The sequence below is a fragment of the Didymella exigua genome (genome assembly GCF_010094145.1).
Source record: "Didymella exigua CBS 183.55 unplaced genomic scaffold M421scaffold_14, whole genome shotgun sequence".
Classification (NCBI taxonomy): domain Eukaryota; kingdom Fungi; phylum Ascomycota; class Dothideomycetes; order Pleosporales; family Didymellaceae; genus Didymella; species Didymella exigua.
The window spans coordinates 216705-230863 of record NW_022984788.1 but is presented as its reverse complement, the minus strand read 5'-3'; the positions used below and the strand labels follow the sequence as shown (position 1 = coordinate 230863).

The window sequence follows — 14159 nt, the reverse complement described above, 5'->3', positions numbered from 1 at the left end:
GCGGAAACGGATAGAGGCCCGTGGAAGTGATCAAGGATCTGACGTTGACGTCGGGTCCCCTAGCAGAAGGCTAGAAGTAAAGAGGCTGGTGGGATGGTGCGGCGTGGTGAGCGGTGAAACGAAGGTATCAGATGACGTACGAAGTGACAACGGCTATCGTGACGAGGGGTAGTAGCAATGTTCGCGTATAACTAATAAAGCGAGAGACTAGATGACGATCGTGTGCAATGTCAGACAACGCGCGTAGCACAACAACTAGCTTGTAAGTGGAAGAAGGAGCTGGAGCTTGGACGCACTGTCAATCCTTGGCTTGGCAAGTGCGCTCTGCATCTGATTGCGGGGCAACGGCTTGCACAGCCGCAACCCCTGACCTCCTCCTCGACTCTCATACGAAAGCATCAATGTGGGATGAGCAATTGGCGCGCAGTAGTGTGAGACCAGTTCGTATTACGTCGACTGATCATCGATTCGCAGAATGCTGCGTCTTTAAGCGCGTAATAGTCCTAGACCAAGATCCTTACTATTTTACAGATCCATTTTCCGTGCCCTAAATGCCTACCATCTAGACATGTCCCACGTAGAAGTGAAGAACATAGGACATCGCAGTAGGCTAGCAGGCACGCCAATGAAGGGTGACGCGCCGCTCAAGCCATGAAACCAGAAAGCCACCGTGGTGCCGACCGTCGAGATCGTGCATCATAAACTTCCAAATTGACTGCAGTCGAGCCACTGTCAACGGTGGTGTAAATGGTCCAAATGTACGGCGTGCGTGTAGTGCATGCCATAGAAACCAAAGAACGAAACAAAGCGGGAGAGGAATCTCAGGGGTATCTCAGAAAACAGTTCCATCGGACAGAATCATAATAGGCGGCTCCTTCGTATTTGGCCGCGACACTTCTGCGATTTCTCGACCCCCCTTGCGTTGTGTTAGTCTCAGTTTGCCAATGTGACAGGGTAGTGAAGCTTACCTTCCAGCTGCCGGCCTCTAGCATCTGGGCCAAGCTCAGTTTCTCGCGCCCACTCAGTCCCAGCGAGTTGTTGACTTCGACAAGGAGCTCGTCCAACAAGCCGACTGTAACTGCGCGCCATTCGACAATAACGTCGTCTTCTGCGGCAAACATAGGTACAACTTCCATGCTGGGCTGTCCCTTGACCTGGGCATTCAGCTGATACTGCGCAACACCGCGCTTATGGTCGTCAGGCTTGAGCGTCAGCAGTCCAGTGTCGATGAACAGACCCCCATTGCGGTACTCGGGCAGCCCAGTCAGCAGTTCGGTGCCGGCGAAGTGCACATTCATGAGCTTGGTCATTGGAACCATCAGGGAGTAGGTGAGCCATTGGGTAAGCTTGTGGAAGGGGACGATGTTCTCCCAGGGGTGCGTCGGGTGAGAGGGCATGACCGAGCAAGGCCATGCGTCGCCCATGGGAATGCCGTCGATCTGGGTTCGTGTTGCGGGCCAGATGGGTGTCAAGCTCTCCATCAGTGTGTTCCACAGGGTGGGGACTGGGATGATAGGGACCGAGGAGGCCTGGGTGGTGGGGTGCGAGAGAAGGTAGTCTGAGAGAGTTAGCATGCGCCGCAGCGTCGTGTGTGGAGGTCATGTACCAAGCATGTTTCCAGGGCGTGCTTCAAGACCAAAGACTTCCTGGCTCTGCAGCGCATCGGAGAGCCGGATGAGCAGGTTCGTGCGTCCCTCAAGGCCGTCAATGGGATTCGAGTCGTTGACCTGGAGGCCGCGCGCCATGATGGCCAGGTCCAGCCTCCTCAGGCCGGCGCTGTCGACCTGGCAGGGCTCCTTGGGGTTGCTGCTGAAGGTGCCGGCCTTGAACATCTCGAGACTGGCAACGGCAAGGCCCTCGCTGCGCCTGTAGATCCTGCCAGACTCCTTGCTCTTGTACTGCCACTTGGTGCCGGCGCCGGCGTCGAGGAGGACGGAGACGAGGAACAGGTCGAGCAGGCGGCGGGTGCGCTCAGAGTTGTCGACCGTCGACGGCCATGAGGCCATGAGCTGGTCGATGCGCGGGCGGCCGCCGACCTCGAAGTGCTGCCAACGGCCGTGGGGCGGGATCGAGGCGTAGTCGGGGGCGTAGTCTCTCTGCGGGTGGGTCAGCACTGCCATTGCAGGCGCGATCGCAGGTGCTGCAGGCCCTCTGTAGGCCCGAAGGCAGCTGCGCGGCGGGTATGCACCTTGACGATCGAGACGACGAAGCTGGCCACGTCGCTGAACTTGGTCATGTCGACGGCGAAGTGCTTCAGCTGGTTCTTCTTGGCCTTCTCCAGCACCAGGCGCGAGCGGTCGCGCACGGCGTAGATGCTCCTCAGGTAGCCCGCCGGGTCCAGCGCCGGGTCCGGGGCGCGAGGCAGAGGGACGTCGGGGAAGCTGGTGGGCCGCGAGCCGTTGGCGGTGGAGGGGCCAGGGGAGCGCAACGAGCCATTGGACGAGTTGGGCTGGCTGCAGCCCGGCGAGATGGTGGGCTTGGAGCTCTTGCGGTTGAACAGACGCATGGCGGCGGGCAGGAGCAGTCGAGGGCAGGTGGGGGGTGGCAGGCAGGAGGGCAGGAGGGAGAACGCTGGCGGCGCTCCAGCAGAGGAGATGTGGAACACAGGCCCGGTCTGTCGAGGGCGCGCAGGAGCGATCCACAGCAGTTCAGAAGAACGAACGAGCCCCGACTCAGTTGGCGCAGCCCGCGAGCCCGCAAGCCCGCGAGCCTGCCAGCCCGCCTGCGAGTGCTGGGTGGCCCTGGCGCGGTGGGCTGCCGGGAGGCTGCCGGGTGCTCCTGGGATTGTGTGGACAAAGAAACTGGAACCGACCGGTCACGGTCGATTATGCAAGGAGTCCGCGGGGAGCCCGCGATTGGGCAGTAAGCGCGTGCACTGGCAGCGCGGTGCTCCAGCCTTAATCAAATGCTGCACATAGTCGCGCACCTCGACCAGCTGGCCAGTAGTGGCAGTAGCACCCTCCTGTGCAACAGCGCGCCTCGCAGGGCCTCACGGTATGCAGTCTAGCGGCCGCGCTCGCTTCGGCGTCCACTCCTGAGTCGTGGCATCTGTTGTGGCAGCTGTGCGCGCTCGACGACACGCAGCTATCCCTGCTGCAGTGCTGCGTTCGTGAGACGTTGCCGCAGGGTCTGTTCGCTCCACCGAGAATGGCGCACAGTGCACACGCAAGCAACGTCGCTGCATGTGTTCCTCAGGCACGAACCTGGCCCGCCCACTGCACTACTGTGGACAGAGCTAAGGCCTTCTCGCGTCTTGTGTCCATCTCGCCGTCTCCATAGCGTCCATCTCACGGCACCGCAGCACCACCTCCTTGCAGTAAGCCCCGAGATGTCTCCAAGGCTCCCTAGGTAGCCACCGGCTCTCACCCGCTTGCAGCATAGCACTGTGCGGCGCAATGCCAACCCAGGCCTTCAGCTTGACATGCACTTGATCAGCAGGCAAGTACCTACTCGAAGGTTTGCCAGCGTGCTGTGTGACAGTTGCACCTGTCCAAGCATCTCACAAACGCAGACACAGTCTCACTCACTGAAGAGATTCATCTCAATCTCGTTGATGCCCAAGGCGCTCGAGACACCAACACTACCGCGCCCTTTGTGCCAGGGGTCAAGCCTTCGCAGACGAATCCATGGCTGCGGGTTCGCCGGCTTGCGGGTATGCCCTTCCGTGGAGACCAGAGCGCCTGAAGTGGCCAGCCCTCCGACGAGTCCACCTGTCTATTGTACAATACAATTGCCTCCAGTCTCGAAAGGCACGTGATACGAACATGAAGTCGCCCACAGATACCTCCCCCCAGCATCGTTTTGCTTTAAGTTTCGACAGCATGCATCCTCACTGCTGCAAATCATATCCAGCCCACGCGGTCCGTTTTCATTGCTGCGACTCATGTTCGCCGGCCCGAGTCAGGAACCGCCGAGCCGAAGCAATCATTACAGCCAGCAGTCCAGGGCGTGCGACCAGCACCTCCTTGCCAACATGCCTGCCGTATGCTCCCACTCTGCTCTCGAAGTCGGGACAGTCCGCGAGCGCCAGACCGTGCCATCACCGCGGTTCGTGGACCGCTGCAGCTCTCGCGGCTCACTGACCCCATCTTCTTAACTCCAGATCCTGACCTTGCTGTTCTTCCTTGATAGACTGTTCTTCCCTGATGTTCCCTCGAGTCGACGCTGCATGGCACAGCGGCAGCCCCTGGTCTAGATTTTCTAGCGCTAGACGGCCCATGACACGCGAACCGTGAGCGCAGCGTGCAAAACCTGTGTGCCTTCCACATGGCAATTCGCTGCCCTGCCGTTCCGCGTCGCCAATAATGTGCCATGTTTGCCGAGTTTGTTTACAGCTCTGCGCGCCGCGCAGGCACAGCTGTGCGGCCGGATTCGAGCAAGCAGCATCCAATCCACAAGTGCTGCTGCAGCCGGTGCAGACCTCGGGAATTGCTCTTCAGAAGCATCAGTCCACTTCGCCTCGCACACCCCATTAGGTGTTGCGGCCTCACACTCGGAGTTGGCAGCCACACCAACGTCTTGCAGCCGGGTGGGCAACCGCGCGGGACGATGTGCATGCAGGCAAATTTCCCGAAGAACCATGTGCGATGATCCAATTAATGTTCTCAGACCCGCGCCCACGAGGTCGTCTGAAGCCCTCCAGGATCTCGAACAGCCCCAGAAGGTGTGCCGCGTCAAAGCGTCTTGCAGTGTGACCGGAACCAGAAGCAGACATGGACGTCAACATTCGGAAATAACGTTCGAGAATTCATTGAATTTCGTGATTTGATTACAAATGACGACGTTGGACCACCCTGACATGGCCGGGCTGTCAATCGCTCGCGTTCGCTTCTACTTACAGTTTGTAAAGGGCGCGCTGCTGTAGGCTCCGAGGAGGATAGGGACCAAGGCTCGCGTGGCTCAGGGTTGTGGCTCGCGTCTAGGCTAAACTAACGCAGATGCGTCAAGTCTGACAACAAGCGCAGGATTAGGCCTAGATGTATTCGTAGTAGTATCAATGTGGTCTGGTGTAGCTACATATGTATATCCTGCTCTCGACATGAGGCTCTGCGTTGCTGAGAGCTGAAATGCCTCTTACAGTAACGCCGTGATTTTGAAATGCGTTGATATCCTTTACATAATGTAGAACCTGGAAACGCCTCTCGCTATGCTGGTCGCTGAGATGTGCAGACTCTGACTTTAAAGGAGAATGAAAACATGGGCACGACGATAGCGCCTCTTCGGCATGCCGCGAAGCCATATGATACAGTGGAAGGAAAGAAGCAGTGTGGAGGGCCTGCCATGGTATGCGGGACACTCAACTGTTAATCAGCACCCAACGCTTCTCCTTCTCGGTAGGCCCAACCCTCGCAGCAACAACGCTAAGTGTGTTGGTGATGGCTGCCTTGGGGAGCTTGGGAAAGGCTTTCTTGAGAGCTTCTATCATACCAATTTTGGTGAGATCTTTGCCTTGGATTTCAGCTTTGAAGGCAGGCAGCTGCTCATCAGGAACCATCTTCTTTAGTGCTGTAGGCTTGGTTGCAATAGCAGAGGGCACTGAGCTGGGGTTGAGAGTGTTGAGCATCCCATTCATGGTCCGCTGCGCCAACGGCAGTCGCGCTGGAGGCTGCATAAGACCATTGGTAGACGCTTTCTTACTTGCTGTGGCAGTGGTCGCAGTAATAACGGGTGCAGGTGGCGCCCAGTACGCTGTTGAGAACGGATCGATGGATTGCGGATATGGATCTGAGGGGAAGATGTTAGTAAGGGAAAAATTTGAACATGTGCGCCGACTTACGAAGTAAGAACTCCATCTTGAAGTCCCTGAAGTCCGTGCAGATAGCACCAGAGCCATCGTTAAGCTTTGAGACACCACTGTTATCCTCCCAGCACAGGCCAGTGCTGACGGGTTCCAAGTCGCCTGACAGCATTCGACGTTTGAGCTGGGGGTCCTCCTCATCGTCCAAGAAGCCGTCCAAATCATCATCTCCCTCATCCTCGAGATCGTCGTCTCCTTCAGAGTCGAGATCCTCGCCCTCCTCAGGCTCCTCCCACTCGGCTTCTGAGTCGTAGTCATAGTTGGTATCATGTCGGATTCGAGAAACAGAATTGCAGGCGAGCCGTCGCTCAGCCGCAGCCGAGTAAGACTTGGTGTAAGTACCGTAGTAGGGAGGGCGGACATCTTCACTAAAGTGTAGATACTTCATAGGTATCGTCTTCAGCATGTCAAGTGGCTGTTGGCGGCTGGTCTCATCGTCGTTGGTCAGACCGATGGGACGATCAGGCGAGCCATGCACACGCTTGACAACCTCCTTTATAGTGACAGTTTTCACACCTCGCAGAGAACGCGCTGGAAGCGAGACCTTCAGGGTATGTACTGTGAGAGGTGACAGACCGGCCTTGTCGTCCTTGCATAGCCGATCCAATCGAGCCCGGGCGGCATTGAGCTTCTCGATATCCTGCATGAATGCGTTTGCGGGCGCGAGGGTCGCGGTAGATGGCAATGAGAAAGGCAGGAAGCAGCGTTCGTAATCTGAGTGCGCACTCTTATGGATGGACTTCTGTGGGGAGGGAGGCATTGTGTTAACAACAACTCCAGGGGTATCCAATGATAATGATAGAGGAGTAGGGGCAGTAGAGTCAGGGTTTGAATCTACCACCGAAGGTTTAGCACTGCTGGCAGTGACTTTTGGCTTCATGAAGAAGACATTAAGCTTCATCTGTGACTAGGAGCGAGTTAGCAGCAATCTTCTTGTAGCATGCGGCGAGCCTACCCGCTCTTTCTTCGCCTTCTCTTCTTCCTTTTCACGCTTCTCAGCTTCTTTCTTCGCTTTCTCCTCCTCTTTCTTGGCCTTTTCTTCAGCCTTTGCTTTGCTCTCTGCCTCCTTCTGCGCAGCTTTCTGAGCTTTCTCGTCGGCCTTGAGCTTAGCTTCGGCTTCCTTCTGTGCTGCTTTTTCTGCCTTTGCCTTTGTCTTGACTTCTTTCTCGCGAACTGCGTCATCCTTCTCTTTCTGTGTCAGGACCTTCCGCTTCTTTTTGACCGATTGCTCTGTATTGCTTGCGCCAGGTGCATTTTGTGTGGATGAAATAGTCGTGGGAGCACTCGATTTGGCTGGCGATGGTGTCTGGACATTGGAAAGAACCGACAACGGTGTCGACGCTTGAGACGATATGGGCTTGACTGGTGTAGATGGCTGCAGCTCGGGGTCCTCTTCGCGAGGACGCTTCTGGACGACAGGCACGACGGGCGTTGGATCTTCCATGTTGTGCGTAGGAGTTGCGCGTGCGAATGGAACAGTGAACTGCTCAGTGGACGTTTATGATTGCGTGAGCGGGCAGACAAGCGTTGCAATGAACGTAACGCGTCAATGGGTGAATGCGTTGATGATAGTGGATGAGCACGCGACGGGACGCGTTGGCGCGTAAGAGACGCGGGCGCGATTCCCGGAGGTTGTTGCCTGCACGCCAAGATCGCGATTGCGCTGTCTTTTGGGGAAATGTATGCTGATTGCCTAATATAGGTTAATGCCTTCCCCGCTAAAGAACATCGTACCTTCCTAACCACTCAGCCGAACTCAGTCGACTTCGCAAGGATGCCGACCAATTGTTGCGCGAGACATCGACGCAGAAACCAATTACTGCGATTTCATCCGTCACTGACTGCTTCCAGCAACTGACTCATAAGCACTGCATATCTGCGCCAAGATGGACCTTGAGGATGTTCACAAGATGGACCTTGAGGATGTTCAAGACTTGCTGTTCGGCGCGCCAGACTCCCAGGAAGACTTTGAAGACTTGTGGAACGATGAATACGATGACGAAGAGATGCTCGATATTGCTGACAATCTCCAAACTCTGGACGACGATGACTTATTTGACACCCCTGGATCACCAACAGCAGACTCCTGGCAACTACTCAGCAGCCCACCACTGACACCAGCAGATGCGCTCGTCACACTACAGCGTGATGCCGTAATGACTCCAGTGGATTGTAGGGCACAGTCTGTGGACCTCGACAAGCAAAGGCCACGCGACAGGTGCCTTGAACGCCCAGCCAGAAGAAGCAAGTACTGACTGTACACCAGACACTGGGTCATCGCTCGTCTTGAAGCTATGCTTGAGAAGATCGTCGATGGCCTTCTGGGGGGTAATGAGAGACTGACATTCACTCTAAAGAGCCGGGCCAACATATCGAGACGACAACCGGTTGCAAAGCACAAAGCTGGTTCGACTCCTGCCCCAAAGGTGCGCCAGATCTCGTTCCCAGGCAGCACGGCTCAAGAAGCGTGGAACTTCACCGTGCTTCTACGCATCATTGAACTCGTACACGGAGGCCTCGTTGACAACACCATCATGACCAAGCGAGACATCTACTACAAGCATCCGGACTTGTTTGTCAAGCAAGCAGTCGTTGATCGCTATGTAGACGACCTAGCGTGCACGTTGAACATCTCAAGATATCAACTCAATGTCACTGCCGCCGCCAAAGGGCTTGTTGCTGGATACTTCACCCTACATCGTGAAGACGGTACGCAGGTGGATGGTCTGAGCGAAAAAGAGGGTATGCTTATCCCGAAGATCGGAGAGACAGATCGGCTGGATCTCACGCAGCTTCGATGGATACTCGTCATCGAAAAAGAGGTATGTACAGGCGTAGATCTGACAGCATGTACTAAATTGTTCAGGCGACGTTTCGCGCTCTCATCAGCACTACACATTGGGAGGACTTGGCACTCAATGGATTGGCTGTTACTGTAGGACGACTGATGCTTACAATGGCCTATTCCTAACACGTTCCAGGCCAAAGGCTATCCTGACGTGGCTTCTCGAATTTTCCTGCGTCAATTAACCGATCACGCACCACATGTACCAATGTACGCTTTCGTGGATCTGGATCCCGATGGCATTGCTATCATGACGACTTACAAATATGGTTCGTATCGCCTCGCACACGAAGATGTCGCACATAAGGACGCACCAGCTCTGAGTCTACCCAACCTGCGCTGGCTTGGTGTGAAGAGGCACCATATCAGCCAAGCTCAGGTTAACGAAGGTGGGACAGACACAAGCGCGACTCTCGAGCTTCAAGGCCTGATGAGACTAACAGCACGCGACCGTATGAAGGCAATTTGCATGCTCGAATGGGACCTTTGTACCGAGGATGGGTCTGAGCAGGAGTGGAGGCACGAGCTGCAAACGATGCTTGTGTTAAACACGAAAGCTGAAATCCAGATCCTAGACGAACTGCCGGGCGGCGTAGTCTCCTTCTTGAGTTCTGAGCTTGATCAAGATCAAGCTACCGATGCCGAACTGGTAGTCGACACGGCTGGCTCTGATGACGGCCTGCTCTTTTAACGTCCATACAACCCATACTCAATGATCAAAATGCCAGGTAGACTCAAGGAAGGTGTGACAAACCGGGTAGATGTTTGGACCAAGTATTGTTTTCATCCAATGATCGCAAACTGCTGCTGCAATGAGACGAAAGCATCGAGCCAAGCCCCGCTCGCCAGCGCATCTTCGATCACGACAGTCCACGTTCACACCTCGAACTGCGCTGCATCGCGGCCATGCATTGACGTGCAGCAGCTCCAGTAAAGCATGCCCACAATGTCCGAACGTTCGGCGAATATAAGATTAGCTGCCAGCCCCTGCGAGGCGCCTCCGCACCCGCACCCTGCTGCCCCTCTCCCAAACCACCATGCCGCCGGTGTAGCGGACTCGAGCGCGCTCCCACCAGCATTGACACCGGCCACCACAACAAGGCAATCCGTAGCTTTGGGTGTCTTTTCGACGCTCTGGGGGCACAATTCTGCTTCTACCCACGAGACCGTGAACATCGCGATACCGTCCAACGCAACGCATGCCGACGCCCATGAGCAACATAACGATCTGGCCGCGAGTACAGGCTCGGTGCCCAGTACGACTACGACATTGACGAATACCCTGCCTCCGTTACAATCTGCTGCTATTCGTGCGCTCAACGCCCCCGCCTTTCACTCGCAAGGCAAGCCGGCGAAATCTACATCCAGCAAAACAACGGTCACAAGTCAGCCAGTTGTAGTGCGAACATACTCAGGGTCGCGACACACCTCTCGGCCAGGTTCTGGGTTCAACACCCCACGCTCCTTCGCCATGAACGGCCAATCGAATGCCTCTGCTCTTTCAGCTGGGTTGGCGCGTCACAATGAACAGCTGCCTGCTATTGAGGACTTCTCCTTCTCAGCCATTCTCCGTGCAGTTGACCCGGAGATTAGAGACGCCATCGATGCTATTGCCGAGATCTGTGCCAGGAGCCGAATGAGCCTGGCTGACGAGTACGACGCGCACCTTCCTCCACAAGGTGAGATAACAGGCGCAGGACCGGGCTGGGTTGCCAGTACAGGAGCGTTAGCAGGACGAAGCCGATTGTCTCGTATCAGTCAGGGGTGGACGGCTGCAAATAACACATTGATGGCGGTGCCAGAGGCGAGTAGCTCCAGCGAACGGTTAGCCCAAGAGGGTAGAGGCACGACATCTGAGGATGGCGAGAGGAAAAGAAGTCGGTCCGCTTACGGCAGCTTGAAGAGCGTCATTAGTGGCGGCAGCAGTGGGAAGAGAAAATCTCTGGAGGACAACACTTTCGCACATCCTGAAGCTAGCAGCTCGAGACACGAGGAACAGCAACGCCCACAAGGCCCAGCGTGGACGATCAGGACAGCATCGCAGACTGAAGACCACCCCGCTATCACCATCGAAACTACACCACAGGCCTCCAAACATCTCGCTTTCGATGCATCTGCGCTACAGGACCTACCAGAGTCTGACAACACATGGGGTGGTCTACGACCACGGACTGGGACATCCCAACAAAGGACAGTGCATCGTCGCAACTGGTCGACTGCAACTTTTTCTGTTGGACAGTCAAACTCAAAATCTCGATCAAACACCATAACCTCGTTGGCCTCATGGCTACCGTGGCCACGTGCAACAGGCCTAAATCAGGACACGCAGCAAGAGTTGACTAAAGCAGAGACTCGCCTTCGTGAGATGTTAATACATTCGCAAGGCATTGGAAAAGGCAAAGTGACTGCAGGTGCAGTGTGAAGCTTCGGCTGATGTGGTTCTATTTGTTCAGACTATTGTCATTCGATGATGACACTGGGGGCGCATACATCATGGATTTGCAAATGCATGGATTGCATGCACAACACCATTGACGAGCTGTATTGTAGCACGATCTTATGACTGACGAGGTATGAATTGTATGACAACGCAAATGATCGGGATCGCCTCGAGCTCAGCGTTTCGACAGCTGCGAAGCTTGCTATGAACTAACCACAAAAGGCAACGAGCATGCATGTCAATGTGGGGTAGCTTCCTAATCTGACCTCGGAAGCTTGGTTGACGTTATTCTCCATCCTTTCGTGCGTACTTCTTGAACCATATCTGGAGGTGTATAGGTTTCCACTTGCTGCTGTCGCCCAAATCCAGCGGCTCAGATCTTCATACAAGATGAATAACCATCATTCTACCCTGGCCAATCTCTGCGAGGATATGCTTCTTATGATCTGCGACTGTCTTCGTCTACAGAGCGCAGAAGGCGAAACTCCAATCAAGGTGCTGGCGAGTGTCAACCGCCGGCTTCGAGATGTCTTCAGTCCAATTCTTTTCAGGGCCCTGTACATCAATCGACCATTGAGCCAGCTCAGCAGCGCCCCGCTTGTCTGTCAATACGCAAAGACCCTCAAGATCGACATGTTTGGATCCATGTGGTGGTGGTGCTCAGGAAAGTACGTGTCGAGCAATGACGCCCTGGAGCTTCTTGCGTGTGTCCAGGAATTGAAGCACCTGAACAGACTGGAAGTAACGATGATGAAGAGGAACGTGGACTTGTTTGTAAGCGCTTTTGAGGCAGTCGAGGACGTACGAACGTTGTTGCTACCAGGTATCAACACACTGGTCGTCACTTCTGCAGCTGCATTTTTAGCATCCCACTGTCCAGACCTGAGGCACCTTGTCGTCGAAGACGGACCATCCTGCATGATCGAAACTTACCTCAACGTACCTACCCGACTTTTGCCACTACATCCTCAGCTAGTCGGCAGCCAGCGGACCTACCCACAGCTTACACACTTCGACACGACAGCCAAATGGTCCGCGGAAGAGATTGCAGCACTCGTACCCTGCTTCCCTAGTCTCCAGCATCTGCATATGCGAAGCGACGCATTCTGCTACCACGCATCCATTTTTACCATTATGCAGCTTCTAGGCCACAACCTCAGGGACCTGAAGACCCTCAAGCTCAACAAAGTAGGCAACCTCGACGTGGGCTTTCGTGCAGTCTGGAAGCGCAGCATAACAGCATGCTCTACCGAGGCGCAGCGACGAGTGCTTTGGCTGCACAATGAAGTGCATAGGGTTCAGGCTGAGAACAATGTTGTACGCCTGGCATTTGCGAGTATTGAGCGGTTGAGGGAGTGCTGGCTCGGGAATGAGAGAGTTGCGCGGCGGTTGGCAGGCTGCAGCGGCAATGACGACTTGAGTTGGGTCTGGGAACGAAAAAGAGAAGATATTGATGTCTGTACCAATCATTCCGAATGGGCGAACTATCGGGCAGAGAAAGAAGCGGTCGTTGTATGCAGCGAGGTATGCACGTGAGGCTTGGCACCTGATGGTGCAATTAAAAGGCTTGGGATAAGTGTAACACAACTTGATGGCACCATCGGACGACCACAAGCACCCACTTGCCGAGATATCAGGCGGGTATTACCTTCTATCTCATAAGGCTCGATATAGCGGCTACCTTGTCATCTCCCACCACTTTGGACGGTCTCGACTCCGACGTCATGAAGATGGTTCTTAATGGGATCGAGTGTCCAGCATATCCACTGCAAGGCCTACTCAACTGCATTCAACCCATTACCTCCATTTAAAGCGCTCGCTTTGATCTGCAGAGCTAACGATTTTTTATTCGCTTCGCAGGACATGTGGATACGTCAGCAACTGTCTGAAATGGAGTACTGGTAGTTCTGTCAACTTGATCTTCTGTTTCCCGGCGGTAGGGCGGGAGAAGCTCATCAGAAGACTTTGGACGGAATAAGGCAAGTGGGACAAGAGTAAAAGAAAGTGTGCTCCGGATTATGGGTATAGACCAATAATTCGTTCCTGGTATGCATGCCTAGCTTCGTTCTCATTTTATTCTGTCGAAAGGCAGCAAAAACATCGTCTGTGTCATTGCCTTGAGCACCTGCTTTTGAGGCTCTTTTCATTTCCTGCCTTAGGTCCCCCAGGAACACAGACGAGCTGTGCACGTGAGTGTCGACGCCTGTAGGCCGTCCACCAGCGTCCCGAACTTTGCACAGAAAGCTACGTCGTATGCGACCTTCTGCTGAATGAATTATAAGTAGCTGTCCTCTTATCGATGCGCAGCAATCTTCGAATCGAAATCACATTTTCAGTCCTCATCGATCAACTTCAGCACCGCCCGATGGCAACGCCCATCGCACCAACAACGACCTTCGCAGACCTCAATTGCGATATCTGGTTAATCATCCTCAATTTCCCTGACGGTCGCGACCGTCAGAACCGGGACGGACTTTCTTTGCGCAAATAGAAGCCTCTGAAGGCACTCGCTCTGGTCAACCGCAGATTTGCAAGGTTGGTTCGGCCACAGCTGTTGATGAACCTTTCTGTCGACTGTGAAGGTCTCGAGCTGCTGAAATTTCGTCCAAACGTGACCAAATTGAATATCACCTGCAACAAGCGCAATGGCTTCTGTTACGTCACGGCTTCGGCAATGGAGTTGCTAAAGGCACTGCCATCTACTAGGGTCGAAGCATTGTCCTGCGACTGCTACGGTGGCAATGTTCGAGAACGACTTGAGGACTTGAAGAAGTGGACCAGACTATTCCGTCAAGTACAAAGTCTCAAGGTCCCAGTCAGCTGGCGAAGTCTCTTGACCTGGGGTAAAGTTGTAACATTCGACATGAAGGTCGTCTTCTCCCGAGCCCGGCAAACCTGGCTCAATATGTGTGTCGAGTCGATGTACAATCCAATCTCGATACTTCGACATCCAGAAGAATGCAGATCGGCTTCAAAGTCTTCTTCGATTATTTTCTCCAGCTGGAGAGTCTGCGCTAGTTACGCATCACCATGGTACCCAACAACGGACTCCCGAAACTGCTGCGCAACCACCGACA

General features: G+C 54.7%; 5 protein-coding genes across 5 annotated transcripts; 3 read left to right on the top strand and 2 right to left on the bottom strand.

Annotated features, from left to right (window-relative positions):
• Positions 1-377: 377 nt before the first annotated feature.
• On the bottom strand, positions 378-2711 carry M421DRAFT_420775 (DUF1688-domain-containing protein). Its single transcript, XM_033592596.1, has 4 exons — positions 2189-2711; positions 1607-2096; positions 969-1558; positions 378-916 (listed from the first exon to the last, which is right to left on the bottom strand). Exons 1-4 carry the CDS (start codon positions 2504-2506, stop codon positions 833-835), a joined length of 1482 nt encoding a protein of 493 aa, XP_033448491.1. The 5' UTR covers positions 2507-2711; the 3' UTR covers positions 378-832.
• A 2164-nt stretch (positions 2712-4875) lies between these two features.
• Positions 4876-7458, bottom strand: M421DRAFT_420773 (uncharacterized protein). Its single transcript, XM_033592595.1, has 3 exons — positions 6753-7458; positions 5777-6704; positions 4876-5724 (listed from the first exon to the last, which is right to left on the bottom strand). The coding sequence occupies exons 1-3, from the start codon at positions 7239-7241 to the stop codon at positions 5297-5299; spliced, it is 1845 nt and encodes a 614-aa protein (XP_033448490.1). The 5' UTR covers positions 7242-7458; the 3' UTR covers positions 4876-5296.
• A 249-nt stretch (positions 7459-7707) lies between these two features.
• Positions 7708-9333, top strand: M421DRAFT_92524 (meiosis-specific topoisomerase Spo11; the record flags this gene model as incomplete). Its single annotated transcript, XM_033598042.1, has 4 exons — positions 7708-8015; positions 8064-8619; positions 8664-8732; positions 8779-9333. 4 exons carry the CDS (start codon positions 7708-7710, stop codon positions 9331-9333), a joined length of 1488 nt encoding a protein of 495 aa, XP_033448489.1.
• A 172-nt stretch (positions 9334-9505) lies between these two features.
• Positions 9506-11432, top strand: M421DRAFT_420771 (uncharacterized protein). Its single transcript, XM_033592594.1, has one exon. The coding sequence runs from the start codon at positions 9589-9591 to the stop codon at positions 11062-11064; it is 1476 nt and encodes a 491-aa protein (XP_033448488.1). The 5' UTR covers positions 9506-9588; the 3' UTR covers positions 11065-11432.
• Positions 11433-11727: 295 nt separating this feature from the next.
• M421DRAFT_63181 (uncharacterized protein) lies at positions 11728-12618 on the top strand (the record flags this gene model as incomplete). The annotated part of the gene is made up of 1 exon (XM_033596047.1): positions 11728-12618. The coding sequence occupies one exon, from the start codon at positions 11728-11730 to the stop codon at positions 12616-12618; it is 891 nt and encodes a 296-aa protein (XP_033448487.1).
• Positions 12619-14159: the final 1541 nt, after the last annotated feature.